Raw genomic sequence first — 15,494 nt, 5'->3', positions numbered from 1 at the left:
AGTACAAACTCCAATACAACCAACGAAGAAGACGAAACGGCGCTGATTTTGAACTTTGCGGAAGAAAGCTGCCAGTAGGTGCGGCTCTGCTGCAGTACCGCAGTGGAGTTTTGTGTGTTTCGTCTCTGGCATCGGACGCTGACTGGGTCGTTCCATGCCAGTCACACTTTTACAAGGAATATATTGTACAGGTACCTTTTCGCCTTTTAAACAAAGCCGTGACATGTAGCACTAATGCTAACGCTCCAATGCGAGATAAGCATATTCACCGGCTAGCTAAACCTAGCATGAATGGGACCTATTTTACAGTAACATAGCTCAACGGGATCGAAATACAGTGAAGGTGGATTTGTTTGCAAAGCTTGTGTTATGTGTCCTTATTAATTTGCAGCAATGTACAATTTCACAGAGCTTACGGCATCTGGTTTAGCCTCCTTTAGCCTGTCTAACGTAGGTTTTTCATCAAGGCTAACGTGACGAGACGCAATGGAGTCGACCGTGGTGAACTTGTACAACCAGTTCCAGAGTTTACGTTCCCAGGTGGACTGTCTGAACGAGAGCTCTGAACCACGTAAGTTATTTCCACTCGGCTTGAATATTTGACTCCCGTATAGATTTAAGTGGGGAGAAACCAGCAAAGCAAGACATGACACAGTGTACACAGCAGAGAGTAGCAAAGTACACATTTATAGAAAAACACGTCGTCACATTTAAAAACTAAAAAATGCAAACCATCAAATAGAATCTGTTATAAATGAATCACAACAAAGATTTTACATTGTGTAAAAGCAGATATCATGCAGCGCTCCACTGGGATTCAATATAATTTTAAAACAGCCAAAATGAGCAGGATATTTTGTCCCAACGTAACCATCACAGGATACATAAACGCAGGCTGGTGCTAATTTCTCTTTTCTCTCGTCATGCAGAGTTCCTTCAGATGGCTGTGAACTTTGAGGACTGCCGTAAGAAGTGGCTGCGGGCAGGTGAGGAGCTGCTGTCCTGCAAAGAGATGCTGGCTAAAGCAGAGACTGAGAGGGGCGCTCTGGAGGTCAGATTGAAACATGCCCGCAACCAAGTCGATGTGGAAATCCGTCGGCGGCAGAAGGCTGAAGATGTCTATGAGAAGCTGGTTGGTGACACTGCTTTGTGGAACTCCACCCTGGGGCAACCTTCAAAGTTGTTCAAATTTCAAATGATCTCTAATTTCTAATCTACATCGGAAATAATGTAAGAGGAATGAATATGGGGCTAGGTCAACCAGTTGTACGGCAAAAAATGCTAGAATCGCACGGTCAGGAGTATGATGTGCTGATTTTCCAGCCGTAGACCGGCCACAGAAAGCCTGCAGAGGTTCTTTGTCACGTCAAACAAACTCTGCGGGCGCTTACGTTTTTTAAATGAGCTGCTCTAAAGCAAAAGCCACTTTGAAGTCAGCTGACATGGGGCCCTTTGAAAACAGCTGACAGACATTATGGAGAAGTACAGGAAGTCATGAAAAAGCCATAGACAAAGCAAACACACTTTAGATGCTGATGTCCCCCCCACCCTCCACCACACACACTCCTAATTGTTATTGTGTTTCCCTAAAGGAGCGTCAGCTCCAGCTGATCCGGGATGTGCTGATATCGGAGAACAACGGTAACAGTGTCCACCTCAGCGAGGAGCAACGCTCGGCCTTGGCCTTCCTCAGCGCGCACTCCCAGGCTGCGCAGGCAGCTAAAGCCAACCTTAACTCCAGCAGAAGGTCCGTTTTTTTATTCTTCCCCCAATGATCAGAATGCCAGGTCTCTGCTGACAAACATGCCTTTCATGGGTAAATGGAAGGATGTGGGTGATGTTCCTCTGCAGCTCCCCACAAGTACTTCAGACTGACATGGGTTGTCTTGCAGGCTAGCTCCAATTGATGAATCAGCCTCCATATTGTCGGGCATCAGTTTTGATCAAACAGATGACTCTCTGGTAAATGTCTTTTTCTATTTGTTTTTTCTTAGCTTCTCCACTCCATTATATTCAATAAGACCCACGTAAACCTGTCCTCTTCCTGTAGGAATGGGATTCTTCTGTGATGAAGACCGTAAGGTTGCAGAAACGTCAGAAACGAGTAAGTGTTAAAATGTATAAAATAGTTCTCTAATGTCCTTGTTGGAATCTCTTTGTTTGATGATGGATCACAATGTGAAAAAGTCATTGCAACATTTTAGAAGAAATAACGATTCTATCCTGTAGGGCAGGGGTGTCCAAAGTGCGGCCCCGAGGCCACTTGGTGGCTTTTCTTTATTAGCACACAACACATTCTCAAAATGGGATTGACCTAGCAAAATATTATGTTTTTATTACTTTACTTTTTATTATTGTCTCTCAGCAGGTGTGTTGACTAAACCCAGCTAAACAGTTGCTTTTGCCTTTAAATGTAATGTTTCACCTCAGCATTATTTTTTGGTTTAGTACTTTTAAGCCAACTAGTTTTACATTTTTCATCCACAGCGATCCTCCCGAAAACTTGAGGTTCCTTCGCAGATGCTGAAGAAACCTCGCTCTACTGGCCGCCCGTCAGATCGAGTAAGTCTGCCTCACTGTTATTCAGTATTATTTATTTCTTTATTCTTTAAAACGTGATGTTTACAGATAAACCAATCCATAATTGCCACAACCACCATTGCTTTACCTGTGAACGGTGGCACCGTGGAGGCCGTGTCCACCATCGAAAGAGTCCCCTACTGCACACGCAGCAGAAAAAAGAGTGGTGAGCAGTTTTGGTTCACCGTTTGTAATTCTGCACGGAAACTGTTAGTTCTTATAAAAGATTTAAGATTGTTAAACGTATGGTGATGGGATCCCGTTGACAGTTCCTCAATCCTGGCCTGAAACCACCTCAACGGATCTATCTGAAGCCATCAGCGAAGCACCCAGCACACCGGTCTCAGATCTCCCCAATCACCCCCAAAACGCCAAAGCCAACGGAGGAGTGAAGCAGCACCAGTTCGTCACCAAAACTGTGAGACATTGCTACGACCTCGTTTACATCATCATCATCATCATCATGCCCTTGTGTTGGGCTGTTACCTCCAGCAGTTGCCGGGCTAAACCCCCCATGGTCGGAACCATAAAGTCCATCTTGTTCTCCTTTTCACAAAGGTGATCAAGTCCGAGTTCTGCGCACCGTGTGGAAGGAGGACAAAGTTTGGCAAGATATACCTTCGCTGTCAGAACTGCAGGATTGTGACCCATCCCGAGTGTCAGGACGGTTGCCCCCTTCCTTGTAATCCCGCCATCAGCACTCCCGTCAGGACCGCAGAGGTGCAGCATGTTTTTCCCAACGTTTCCGGCCATATTTCCACTCCATATTTGTCCATATAAATTAGCATAACGTGTTTGCAGAGCACACTGGCTGACTTTGCTCCCGTCACTTCTCCACGGATCCCAGCTTTGGTCATCTACTGCATCAGAGAGATAGAACACAGGGGGCTTCACGAGGTAAGCTGCCCTCTTATTAATCATGTTTCATGGTGGGGCATCGCTTGTTTATTTTCATCTTCTCTCCATCTAGGTTGGCCTGTACAGAATTTCTGGCCAGGAGCGTCAGGTGAAAGATCTGAAAGAGAAGCTGATGAGAGGAAAGACTCTGCCGCAACTTAACAAGGTAGAAGACATCAACGTCATCACAGGTGTTCTCAAAGACTTCCTGAGGAACCTTCCAGAGCCGCTGCTCACCTTCCGCCTGAACAAAGCATTCATGGAGGCAGCTGGTCAGTTTTGAGTCTGGTGTCGTTGCTTACAGCCTGTAGTGGCGGAGATCCAAACCGAGTCAAGATTGTGACCAATGTTTCAGAAATCCAGGATGATGAGAAGAGTGCAGCCATGCTGTACCAGACCATCAATGGGCTCCCTCAACCCAACCGAGACACTCTGGCCTGCCTGATGATTCACCTCCAGAAGTAGCTCCATTTCTAGCCTTGTCAGCGTCTTAGGTGGACACTGCCATGACTGACGTTTACTCCTCTGTTTTGTCCCTGCAGGGTGGCTCAAAGTCTGGATACCAAGATGGATGTGGTGAACTTGGCCCGGGTGTTTGGACCTACGCTTGTCGGCCATGCTGTTCCCAATCCGGACCACATGACTCTCCTAAACGACACTCACAGACAGCCTCGGGTAGCGTAGCAGTGCATTATCAAACGACTTGCTTACTTAACACATTCATCATTTTGGTCATAAGTAGGCCTGTCACCATAATCCATAAATCAATTCATCCAAGATAAAAAAAAAACATCTCTAATTATGGCACCCTTGATAAATTGACATGTGCATGAATGCGTGTGTTTTCATCTGCTCGTCTCTAAAAACTACCGACCAGTCAACACTTCCTGAGGCGTCAGCAAAGTCAATATCAACAAAATGGTGCATGCTCACAGACAGTTCACAGTTCACAGACGCTCGCTACATTGCAAAAAATGCAACAATTAAATTTGGCATGTATGGCATCCATTTTAAGAACATGCATACAGTACATGTGGCTCACACAGGTACACTATACGTGAGTCCCATCTAGTGGTTCATATGGGAATTACATCTCAGGACAAGAATGAATGACAATTGTCTCAAAGCAATGTCAATAATATCGATTTTATACTGATAATTGATCCACCATAATTTGTAGCACAATTAGCGACCAGAAGAATCGTTTCCGACCTGATTTTCTGTCGTCAGGTCGTGGAGCGCTTGCTCAGTATCCCGGCGAGCTACTGGGGCCTGTATGCCTATCCAGACGATCTAGACGCAGACAATGGCCGCCACACAGAGACTCCAAATCGTAAAGGTGCTGTGTAACATGCATGGAAGCGTGCACAACTATTTCAAGACGCTTTGGTTGCTATGTAACAAACTGCAGTTAGCAGGTAGCAATGAGCCGCTGTTGGTCTGCCTTTTCAGTCAGCATACTGGGACCAGTGACCACTCCTGAGCAGCAGATGATGACCAAGACCCCCTCCTCTGGCTCACTGTCACAGCGTATGATGCAGACCCTCTCCAGCACTACCTTGTAAGTTGGCGTACTGTCTCATACGCACTGAAGGCCCAATTGCAGTATTCTTCATCATTTTGTGTTTCCTCAAATACAACGGTTAACCTTGGTGGAGCACGTGTAGGTGCTTGTGTGGTTTGGAGGTTGTTGAAGGTTCATCATATGATAGTCTGAGCATTCTGGCAAAGCTAGGCCTATGAAGCTCCACACAGACGTCAGAACCTTTGGATATGCAACCTGTGGACTACTGAGTGGAAACATCGCTTCTTATTATAATAAGAATTAAAGCTACATCGCAGCATTAATGGAGGCCAATATTTGAGGGAATGTAATATACTTTTCCAAATAACTAACAATCATATTTGTTGCCAACAATCCATCCTTTAGATTCACAAGCAAGAGCAAAGGATCTGCTCATGCCCGTGGGAACTTCTTTGAGTCTCCGCAGCTGAAGTGATCAGATGCTCCTGATGTATAGGATCTATGTATCATGTTCTGCAATAATAAGCTATACTTCACATATACAGGAGTAATACAAATGTGCAATTTAGGCGTCTAACTCCATTATGCTTTGTGCATTATTTAGCAAAACTATGAGACAATCTGTGACCAGTTGAAGAATTTTTGTACCTGTGATTACTAATGACGTTCTCTGAATCCTGGTATCTCGTAAGCGATTGTAAGCCTTGATCACCAAGATCAACACGTATCATCCCGGATGCATCTGTGGTTGTTACTGCAGCATCTAGGATGGCAAATATGGGATACGGCACTGGACCAAAGGGAGCATGTTAGTTCTTTATGTTGCGTGCTAACGCATTTAGCAAACGTATGGAAGACTATAAGATTAACACTGATACTGAATGGGAATGATGCAGTGTTGTGCAACTAACTAACTACTAGATCTTTTATATGAATGTCCACCACTAGAGGCTGCTGTTGTGTTATTAGGGCTCGAGCACTGACCAGTGCGAAAGCCCTATTGTAATCGTTCCGTTTTTTATTATTAGGGCTCGAGCACTGACCAGTGCGAAAGCCCTATTGTAATCGTTCCGTTTTTTATTATTAGGGCTCGAGCACTGACCAGTGCGAAAGCCCTATTGTAATCGTTCCGTTTTTTATTATTATTTTTTTTTTTTTTATTATTATTCTGACGAAAGGACGGCCATTTTGAGGGCCTTAACATGCCCGAAAACTCACCAAATTTTGCAAGCGCGTCAGGTCTGGCGAAAATTTCGATCTGGTGGGGGTCCCGAAAACAATGTTCCAAAATTGACTCTCTAGCGCCACCTTTAATTTTTGAAAAAATTGGCCCCCGCCACCAGTTTCACCTATCGTCACGAAACTTGGTGGAGACGTCTATCGTGACAGGACGGACCAAAAAGTCTCAAGAACCCATATTGGAAAACGAACAGGAAGTCGGCCATTTTGGATGGCGGCGGCCTTTTTCGTGCCAGAAGTTGGGGTCGTATCTCGACGAACTCCTCCTAGGGGGTTTGACCAAATGAGTCCGTTGTTGCATCAACGGACACTAGACGGATGGCCGACGTTAAATTGCGAAGGATTTTGGGATATTCCATACGATGTGGGCGTGGCACGCCCCCAAATTTTGCCCATTTTCATATGTCCGGGCCTTGCACGCTGAGCGTAACTGTAGACGTGAATAACTTGGCTCCACGTGGTCAGATCTTCATCATACTTGGTACATGTAATCATGGCCCCGCCCCGAAGGTCCCCGTAGGTCACTTCCTGATTTCGTCGCAGCGCCACCTATTGGCGACAGGCTAAAGGCGTGTCATCTACATGAGGCCTTTTCTGCCAGGAGATTCATCAGATGAACATCAGGGTCACAAGGTCACTGCCTGACAGCCTGGTGAAGCCTGTTGATGGACCATGATGCAGGAAAAGCGCACGTGGTGGGCGTGGCCTGGCGGCGAATGCTCAGGCCTCGCCATTTACATAGAAAAGGTCATCATTCGCCCGCAAAAGGTCGCATGGGCTTGAAAGCTCATAGGGGGGGTCAGAATCCAGGCCTGAGCGGCCTGGTGTGGCCCCCATATGAAACCAAGCCAAATTGACTCACTAGCGCCACCTAGAAGTTTTAAAATAATTATCCCTCGCCTCCCGTTGCACGTATCGGCATGATTTTCGGAGGAGACATCACTCGTGACAGGACGCACAAAAAAGTCTCAAGAACCCATGTTCAAAAACCAACAGGAAGTCGGCCATTTTAGGTGGCGGCGGCCATTTGGGGGAGGATGTAGGGGTCGTATCTCGACGAACTCCTCCTAGGGGGTTTGACCGAATGAGTCCGTTGTAGCATCAACGAACACTAGACGGATGGCCCACGTTAAATTGCGAAGGATTTTGGGCTGCTCCTTAGGATGTGGGCGTGGCACGCCATCAAACTTTTACCTTTTTCATATCTGGCCCTGCCTGGTGTCTGGCCTTGCCTTGAAGCAATGTACATCAAAGTCAATACACAGTTTGACTGACAGACTGATGATGTCAGTCGATGGACTGTGATGTGTGGAAAGCACATGTGGGGGCGTGGCCACGGCGAATGGTCATCCTTCGCCATTGACCATCGAAGGCTCATATTTTGCCCGCAGAAGGTCACATGCTGCTGAAATCTTACACGTCAGGCCTTAATCCAGGCCTGAGCGCCCTGGTGGTGCTCCCATGTGACACCAATCTAAATTGACACACTAGCGCCACCTAGAAGTTTCAATTCATTATCCCTCGCCACCCGTTACACGTATCACTATGATTTTCGGTGGAGACGTCTATCATGACAGGACGCACCTAACGCTCCAGAAGCCATGTTCAAAACACAGCGCCACCAACTGGTGGAAATGTATATCTGCCGTAACTTCCTGATTCATGGTCAGATTGTCTTGAAATTTTTTTTGGTGTGTTGGGTCAATCTCTGGTTTGTTATACTGTGTGTACATAGACTCTATAGCGCCACCAACTGGTGGAAATGTATATAGCCGTAACTTCCTTCCACATGGTCGGATCAGGCCACAATTTTTTCTGGTGGTCTGGGGTACCCTCTGGTCTATGACTGTGTGTGTACATAGACAGTATAGCGCCACCAACTGGTGGAAATGTATATAGCCGTAACTTCCTTCCACATGGTCGGATCAAGCCCAAATTTTTTCTGGTGGTTTGGGGTACCCTCTGGTCTATGACTGTGTGTGTACATACACTGTATAGCGCCACCAACTGGTGGAAATGTATATAGCCGTAACTTCCTTCCACATGGTCGGATCAAGCCCATATTTTTTCTGGTGGTTTGGGGTACCCTCTGGTCTATGACTGTGTGTGTACATAGACTGTATAGCGCCACCAACTGGTGGAAATGTATATAGCCGTAACTTCCTTCCACATGGTCGGATCAGGCCACAAAATTTTCTGGTGGTCTGGGGTACCCTCTGGTCTATGTCTGTGTGTGTACATAGACAGTATAGCGCCACCAACTGGTGGAAATGTATATAGCCGTAACTTACTTCCACATGGTCGGATCAAGCCCAAATTTTTTCTGGTGGTTTGGGGTACCCTCTGGTCTATGACTGTGTGTGTACATAGACTCTATAGCGCCACCAACTGGTGGAAATGTATATAGCCGTAACTTCCTTCCACATGGTCGGATCAGGCCACAAATTTTTCTGGTGGTCTGGGGTACCCTCTGGTCTATGTCTGTGTGTGTACATAGACAGTATAGCGCCACCAACTGGTGGAAATGTATATAGCCGTAACTTCCTTCCACATGGTCGGATCAGGCCACAAATTTTTCTGGTGGTCTTGGGTACCCTCTGGTCTATGACAGTGTGTGTACATACGCTATAGCGCCACCAACTGGTGGAAATGTATATCTGCCGTAACTTCCTTACGCACGGTCGGATCGGCCCCTAATTTTTTCTGTTGGTTCGGGGTACCCTCCGGTCCGTTACCGTGTGGGCGCATACACTCTATAGCGCCACCCACAGGCGGAAACGTATATCCGCCGCAAGGACCTACCGCGCGGTCCGATCGTCGTGAATTTTTTTATGGCGGTTCGCGGCGTCGGACGGGACGTGACCGCGCACCCGCCTCGCCGCCGCTGTCGCCCCCTCCTGGCGGAAAATTGCAAGTGCCGTGACTCCCTTACCGCTTATCCGCTCGCCGCGGTTTTTTGTACGGCGCGTCCGCGCGCCCGTCCGGTCGCGCGCGCGACCCCGACCCGCGCGTACCCCCGACCCGCGCGTACCCCCGAGCGCGTCGGGGTGCTCGAGCCCGCTCATCACTGCTTGCAGTTTTAATTATTTTTTTTTTTATTATTATTCTGACGAAAGGACGGCCATTTTGAGGGCCTTAACATGCCCGAAAACTCACCAAATTTTGCAAGCGCGTCAGGTCTGGCGAAAATTTCGATCTGGTGGGGGTCCCGAAAACAATGTTCCAAAATTGACTCTCTAGCGCCACCTTTAATTTTTGAAAAAATTGGCCCCCGCCACCAGTTTCACCTATCGTCACGAAACTTGGTGGAGACGTCTATCGTGACAGGACGGACCAAAAAGTCTCAAGAACCCATATTGGAAAACGAACAGGAAGTCGGCCATTTTGGATGGCGGCGGCCTTTTTCGTGCCAGAAGTTGGGGTCGTATCTCGACGAACTCCTCCTAGGGGGTTTGACCAAATGAGTCCGTTGTTGCATCAACGGACACTAGACGGATGGCCGACGTTAAATTGCGAAGGATTTTGGGATATTCCATACGATGTGGGCGTGGCACGCCCCCAAATTTTGCCCATTTTCATATGTCCGGACCTTGCACGCTGAGCGTAACTGTAGACGTGAATAACTTGGCTCCACGTGGTCAGATCTTCATCATACTTGGTACATGTGATCATGGCCCCGCCCCGAAGGTCCCCGTAGGTCACTTCCTGATTTCGTCGCAGCGCCACCTATTGGCGACAGGCTAAAGGCGTGTCATCTACATGAGGCCTTTTCTGCCAGGAGATTCATCAGATGAACATCAGGGTCACAAGGTCACTGCCTGACAGCCTGGTGAAGCCTGTTGATGGACCATGATGCAGGAAAAGCGCACGTGGTGGGCGTGGCCTGGCGGCGAATGCTCAGGCCTCGCCATTTACATAGAAAAGCTCATCATTCGCCCGCAAAAGGTCGCATGGGCTTGAAAACTCATAGGGGGGGTCAGAATCCAGGCCTGAGCGGCCTGGTGTGGCCCCCATATGAAACCAAGCCAAATTGACTCACTAGCGCCACCTAGAAGTTTTAAAATAATTATCCCTCGCCTCCCGTTGCACGTATCGGCATGATTTTCGGAGGAGACATCACTCGTGACAGGACGCACAAAAAAGTCTCAATAACCCATGTTCAAAAACCAACAGGAAGTCGGCCATTTTAGGTGGCGGCGGCCATTTGGGGGAGGATGTAGGGGTCGTATCTCGACGAACTCCTCCTAGGGGGTTTGACTGAATGAGTCCGTTGTTGCATCAACGGACACTAGACGGATGGCCCACGTTAAATTGCGAAGGATTTTGGGCCGCTCCATAGGATGTGGGCGTGGCACGCCACCAAACTTTGACCATTTCATATCTGGCCCTGCCTGGTGTCTGGCCTTGCCTTGAAGCAATGTACATCAAAGTCAATACACAGTTTGACTGACAGACTGATGATGTCAGTTGATGGACTATGATGTGTGTAAAGCACATGTGGGGGGCGTGGCCACGGCGAATGGTCAGCCTTCGCCATTGACCATCAAAAGGTCATCATTTGCCTGCAGAAGGTCACAGGCTGCTGAAATCTTAAACGTGAGGCCTTAATCCAGGCCTGAGCGCCCTGGTGGTGCTCCCATGTGACACCAATCTAAATTGACACACTAGCGCCACCTAGAAGTTTCAATTCATTATCCCTCGCCACCCGTTACACGTATCACTATGATTTTCGGTGGAGACGTCTATCATGACAGGACGCACTTAACGCTCCAGAAGCCATGTTCAAAACACAGCGCCACCAACTGGTGGAAATGTATATCTGCCGTAACTTCCTGATTCATGGTCAGATTGTCTTGAAATTTTTTTTGGTGTGTTGGGTCAATCTCTGGTTTGTTATACTGTGTGTACATAGACTCTATAGCGCCACCAACTGGTGGAAATGTATATAGCCATAACTTCCTTCCACATGGTCGGATCAAGCCCAAATTTTTTCTGGTGGTTTGGGGTACCCTCTGGTCTATGACTGTGTGTGTACATAGACTCTATAGCGCCACCAACTGGCGGAAATGTATATAGCCGTAACTTCCTTCCACATGGTCGGATCAAGCCCAAATTTTTTCTGGTGGTTTGGGGTACCCTCTGGTCTATGACTGTGTGTGTACATAGACTGTATAGCGCCACCAACTGGTGGAAATGTATATAGCCGTAACTTCCTTCCACATGGTCGGATCAAGCCCAAATTTTTTCTGGTGGTCTGGGGTACCCTCTGGTCTATGACTGTGTGTGTACATAGACTCTATAGCGCCACCAACTGGTGGAAGTGTATATAGCCGTAACTTCCTTCCACATGGTCGGATCAGCCCACAAAATTTTCTGGTGGTCTGGGGTACCCTCTGGTCTATGTCTGTGTGTGTACATAGACAGTATAGCGCCACCAACTGGTGGAAATGTATATAGCCGTAACTTCCTTCCACATGGTCGGATCAAGCCCAAATTTTTTCTGGTGGTCTGGGGTACCCTCTGGTCTATGACTGTGTGTGTACATAGACTCTATAGCGCCACCAACTGGTGGAAATGTATATAGCCGTAACTTCCTTCCACATGGTCGGATCAAGCCCAAATTTTTTCTGGTGGTTTGGGGTACCCTCTGGTCTATGACTGTGTGTGTACATAGACTCTATAGCGCCACCAACTGGTGGAAATGTATATAGCCGTAACTTCCTTCCACATGGTCGGATCAAGCCCAAATTTTTTCTGGTGGTTTGGGGTACCCTCTGATCTATGACTGTGTGTGTACATCGACTGTATAGCGCCACCAACTGGTGGAAATGTATATAGCCGTAACTTCCTTCCACATGGTCGGATCAGGCCCAAATTTTTTCTGGTGGTCTGGGGTACCCTCTGGTCTATGACAGTGTGTGTACATACGCTATAGCGCCACCAACTGGTGGAAATGTATATCTGCCGTAACTTCCTTACGCACGGTCGGATCGGCCCGTAATTTTTTCTGTTGGTTCGGGGTACCCTCCGGTCCGTTACCGTGTGGGCGCATACACTCTATAGCGCCACCCACAGGCGGAAACGTATATCCGCCGCAAGGACCTACCGCGCGGTCCGATCGTCGTGAATTTTTTTATGGCGGTTCGCGGCGTCGGACGGGACGTGACCGCGCACCCGCCTCGCCGCCGCTGTCGCCCCCTCCTGGCGGAAAATTGCAAGTGCCGTGACTCCCTTACCGCTTATCCGCTCGCCACGGTTTTTCGTACGGCGCGTCCGCGCGCCCGTCCGGTCGCGCACACGACCCCGACCCGCGCGTACCCCCGACCCGCGCGTACCCCCGAGCGCGTCGGGGTGCTCGAGCCCGCTCATCACTGCTTGCAGTTTTAATTAGGGCTCGAGCACTGACCAGTGCGAAAGCCCTATTGTAATCGTTCCGTTTTTTATTATTATTATTATTTTTTTTTTTATTATTATTCTGACGAAAGGACGGCCATTTTGAGGGCCTTAACATGCCCGAAAACTCACCAAATTTTGCAAGCGCGTCAGGTCTGGCGAAAATTTCGATCTGGTGGGGGTCCCGAAAACAATGTTCCAAAATTGACTCTCTAGCGCCACCTTTAATTTTTGAAAAAATTGGCCCCCGCCACCAGTTTCACCTATCGTCACGAAACTTGGTGGAGACGTCTATCGTGACAGGACGGACCAAAAAGTCTCAAGAACCCATATTGGAAAACGAACAGGAAGTCGGCCATTTTGGATGGCGGCGGCCTTTTTCGTGCCAGAAGTTGGGGTCGTATCTCGACGAACTCCTCCTAGGGGGTTTGACCAAATGAGTCCGTTGTTGCATCAACGGACACTAGACGGATGGCCGACGTTAAATTGCGAAGGATTTTGGGATATTCCATACGATGTGGGCGTGGCACGCCCCCAAATTTTGCCCATTTTCATATGTCCGGGCCTTGCACGCTGAGCGTAACTGTAGACGTGAATAACTTGGCTCCACGTGGTCAGATCTTCATCATACTTGGTACATGTGATCATGGCCCCGCCCCGAAGGTCCCCGTAGGTCACTTCCTGATTTCGTCGCAGCGCCACCTATTGGCGACAGGCTAAAGGCGTGTCATCTACATGAGGCCTTTTCTGCCAGGAGATTCATCAGATGAACAACAGGGTCACAAGGTCACTGCCTGACAGCCTGGTGAAGCCTGTTGATGGACCATGATGCAGGAAAAGCGCACGTGGTGGGCGTGGCCTGGCGGCGAATGCTCAGGCCTCGCCATTTACATAGAAAAGCTCATCATTCGCCCGCAAAAGGTCGCATGGGCTTGAAAACTCATAGGGGGGGTCAGAATCCAGGCCTGAGCGGCCTGGTGTGGCCCCCATATGAAACCAAGCCAAATTGACTCACTAGCGCCACCTAGAAGTTTTAAAATAATTATCCCTCGCCTCCCGTTGCACGTATCGGCATGATTTTCGGAGGAGACATCACTCGTGACAGGACGCACAAAAAAGTCTCAAGAACCCATGTTCAAAAACCAACAGGAAGTCGGCCATTTTAGGTGGCGGCGGCCATTTGGGGGAGGATGTAGGGGTCGTATCTCGACGAACTCCTCCTAGGGGGTTTGACCGAATGAGTCCGTTGTTGCATCAACGGACACTAGACGGATGGCCCACGTTAAATTGCGAAGGATTTTGGGCCGCTCCATAGGATGTGGGCGTGGCACGCCACCAAACTTTGACCATTTCATATCTGGCCCTGCCTGGTGTCTGGCCTTGCCTTGAAGCAATGTACATCAAAGTCAATACACAGTTTGACTGACAGACTGATGAAGTCAGTTGATGGACTATGATGTGTGCAAAGCACATGTGGGGGGCGTGGCCACGGCGAATGGTCAGCCTTCGCCATTGACCATCAAAAGGTCATCATTTGCCTGCAGAAGGTCACAGGCTGCTGAAATCTTAAACATGAGGCCTTAATCCAGGCCTGAGCGCCCTGGTGGTGCTCCCATGTGACACCAATCTAAATTGACACACTAGCGCCACCTAGAAGTTTCAATTCATTATCCCTCGCCACCCGTTACACGTATCACTATGATTTTCGGTGGAGACGTCTATCATGACAGGACGCACTTAACGCTCCAGAATCCATGTTCAAAACACAGCGCCACCAACTGGTGAAAATGTATATCTGCCGTAACTTCCTGATTCATGGTCAGATTGTCTTGAAATTTTTTTTGGTGTGTTGGGTCAATCTCTGGTTTGTTATACTGTGTGTACATAGACTCTATAGCGCCACCAACTGGTGGAAATGTATATAGCCATAACTTCTTTCCACATGGTCGGATCAAGCCCAAATTTTTTCTGGTGGTTTGGGGTACCCTCTGGTCTATGACTGTGTGTGTACATAGACTCTATAGCGCCACCAACTGGCGGAAATGTATATAGCCGTAACTTCCTTCCACATGGTCGGATCAAGCCCAAATTTTTTCTGGTGGTTTGGGGTACCCTCTGGTCTATGACTGTGTGTGTACATAGACTGTATAGCGCCACCAACTGGTGGAAATGTATATAGCCGTAACTTCCTTCCACATGGTCGGATCAAGCCCAAATTTTTTCTGGTGGTCTGGGGTACCCTCTGGTCTATGACTGTGTGTGTACATAGACTCTATAGCGCCACCAACTGGTGGAAATGTATATAGCCGTAACTTCCTTCCACATGGTCGGATCAGCCCACAAAATTTTCTGGTGGTCTGGGGTACCCTCTGGTCTATGTCTGTGTGTGTACATAGACAGTATAGCGCCACCAACTGGTGGAAATGTATATAGCCGTAACTTCCTTCCACATGGTCGGATCAAGCCCAAATTTTTTCTGGTGGTTTGGGGTACCCTCTGGTCTATGACTGTGTGTGTACATAGACTGTATAGCGCCACCAACTGGTGGAAATGTATATAGCCGTAACTTCCTTCCACATGGTCGGATCAGGCCCAAATTTTTTCTGGTGGTTTGGGGTACCCTCTGGTCTATGACTGTGTGTGTACATACACTGTATAGCGCCACCAACTGGTGGAAATGTATATAGCCGTAACTTCCATCCACATGGTCGGATCAAGCCCAAATTTTTTCTGGTGGTTTGGGGTACCCTCTGGTCTATGACTGTGTGTGTACATAGACTGTATAGCGCCACCAACTGGTGGAAATGTATATAGCCGTAACTTCCTTCCACATGGTCGGATCAGGCCCAAATTTTTTCTG

At 48.2% G+C, this 15,494-nt stretch overlaps 1 protein-coding gene across 1 annotated transcript; it reads left to right on the top strand.

Moving 5' to 3' along the window:
- The first annotated feature begins 42 nt into the window (after nucleotides 1–42).
- On the top strand, nucleotides 43–5,938 carry LOC131106152 (rac GTPase-activating protein 1-like). The gene is made up of 17 exons (XM_058054959.2): nucleotides 43–191; nucleotides 468–571; nucleotides 930–1,132; nucleotides 1,593–1,747; nucleotides 1,893–1,962; nucleotides 2,051–2,104; nucleotides 2,488–2,562; nucleotides 2,629–2,746; nucleotides 2,850–2,998; nucleotides 3,139–3,300; nucleotides 3,382–3,477; nucleotides 3,551–3,749; nucleotides 3,833–3,938; nucleotides 4,020–4,152; nucleotides 4,708–4,816; nucleotides 4,930–5,038; nucleotides 5,408–5,938. The coding sequence occupies exons 2-17, from the start codon at nucleotides 487–489 to the stop codon at nucleotides 5,475–5,477; spliced, it is 1,893 nt and encodes a 630-aa protein (XP_057910942.2). The 5' UTR covers nucleotides 43–191; nucleotides 468–486; the 3' UTR covers nucleotides 5,478–5,938.
- The last annotated feature ends 9,556 nt before the right edge of the window (nucleotides 5,939–15,494 follow it).

This window comes from Doryrhamphus excisus, linkage group LG18, assembly GCF_037039965.1.
Source record: "Doryrhamphus excisus strain RoL-2023G ecotype Guam linkage group LG18, RoL_Dexc_Guam_v1.1, whole genome shotgun sequence".
Taxonomy (NCBI): domain Eukaryota; kingdom Metazoa; phylum Chordata; class Actinopteri; order Syngnathiformes; family Syngnathidae; genus Doryrhamphus; species Doryrhamphus excisus.
This window is presented reverse-complemented; position numbering and strand designations above follow the sequence as displayed.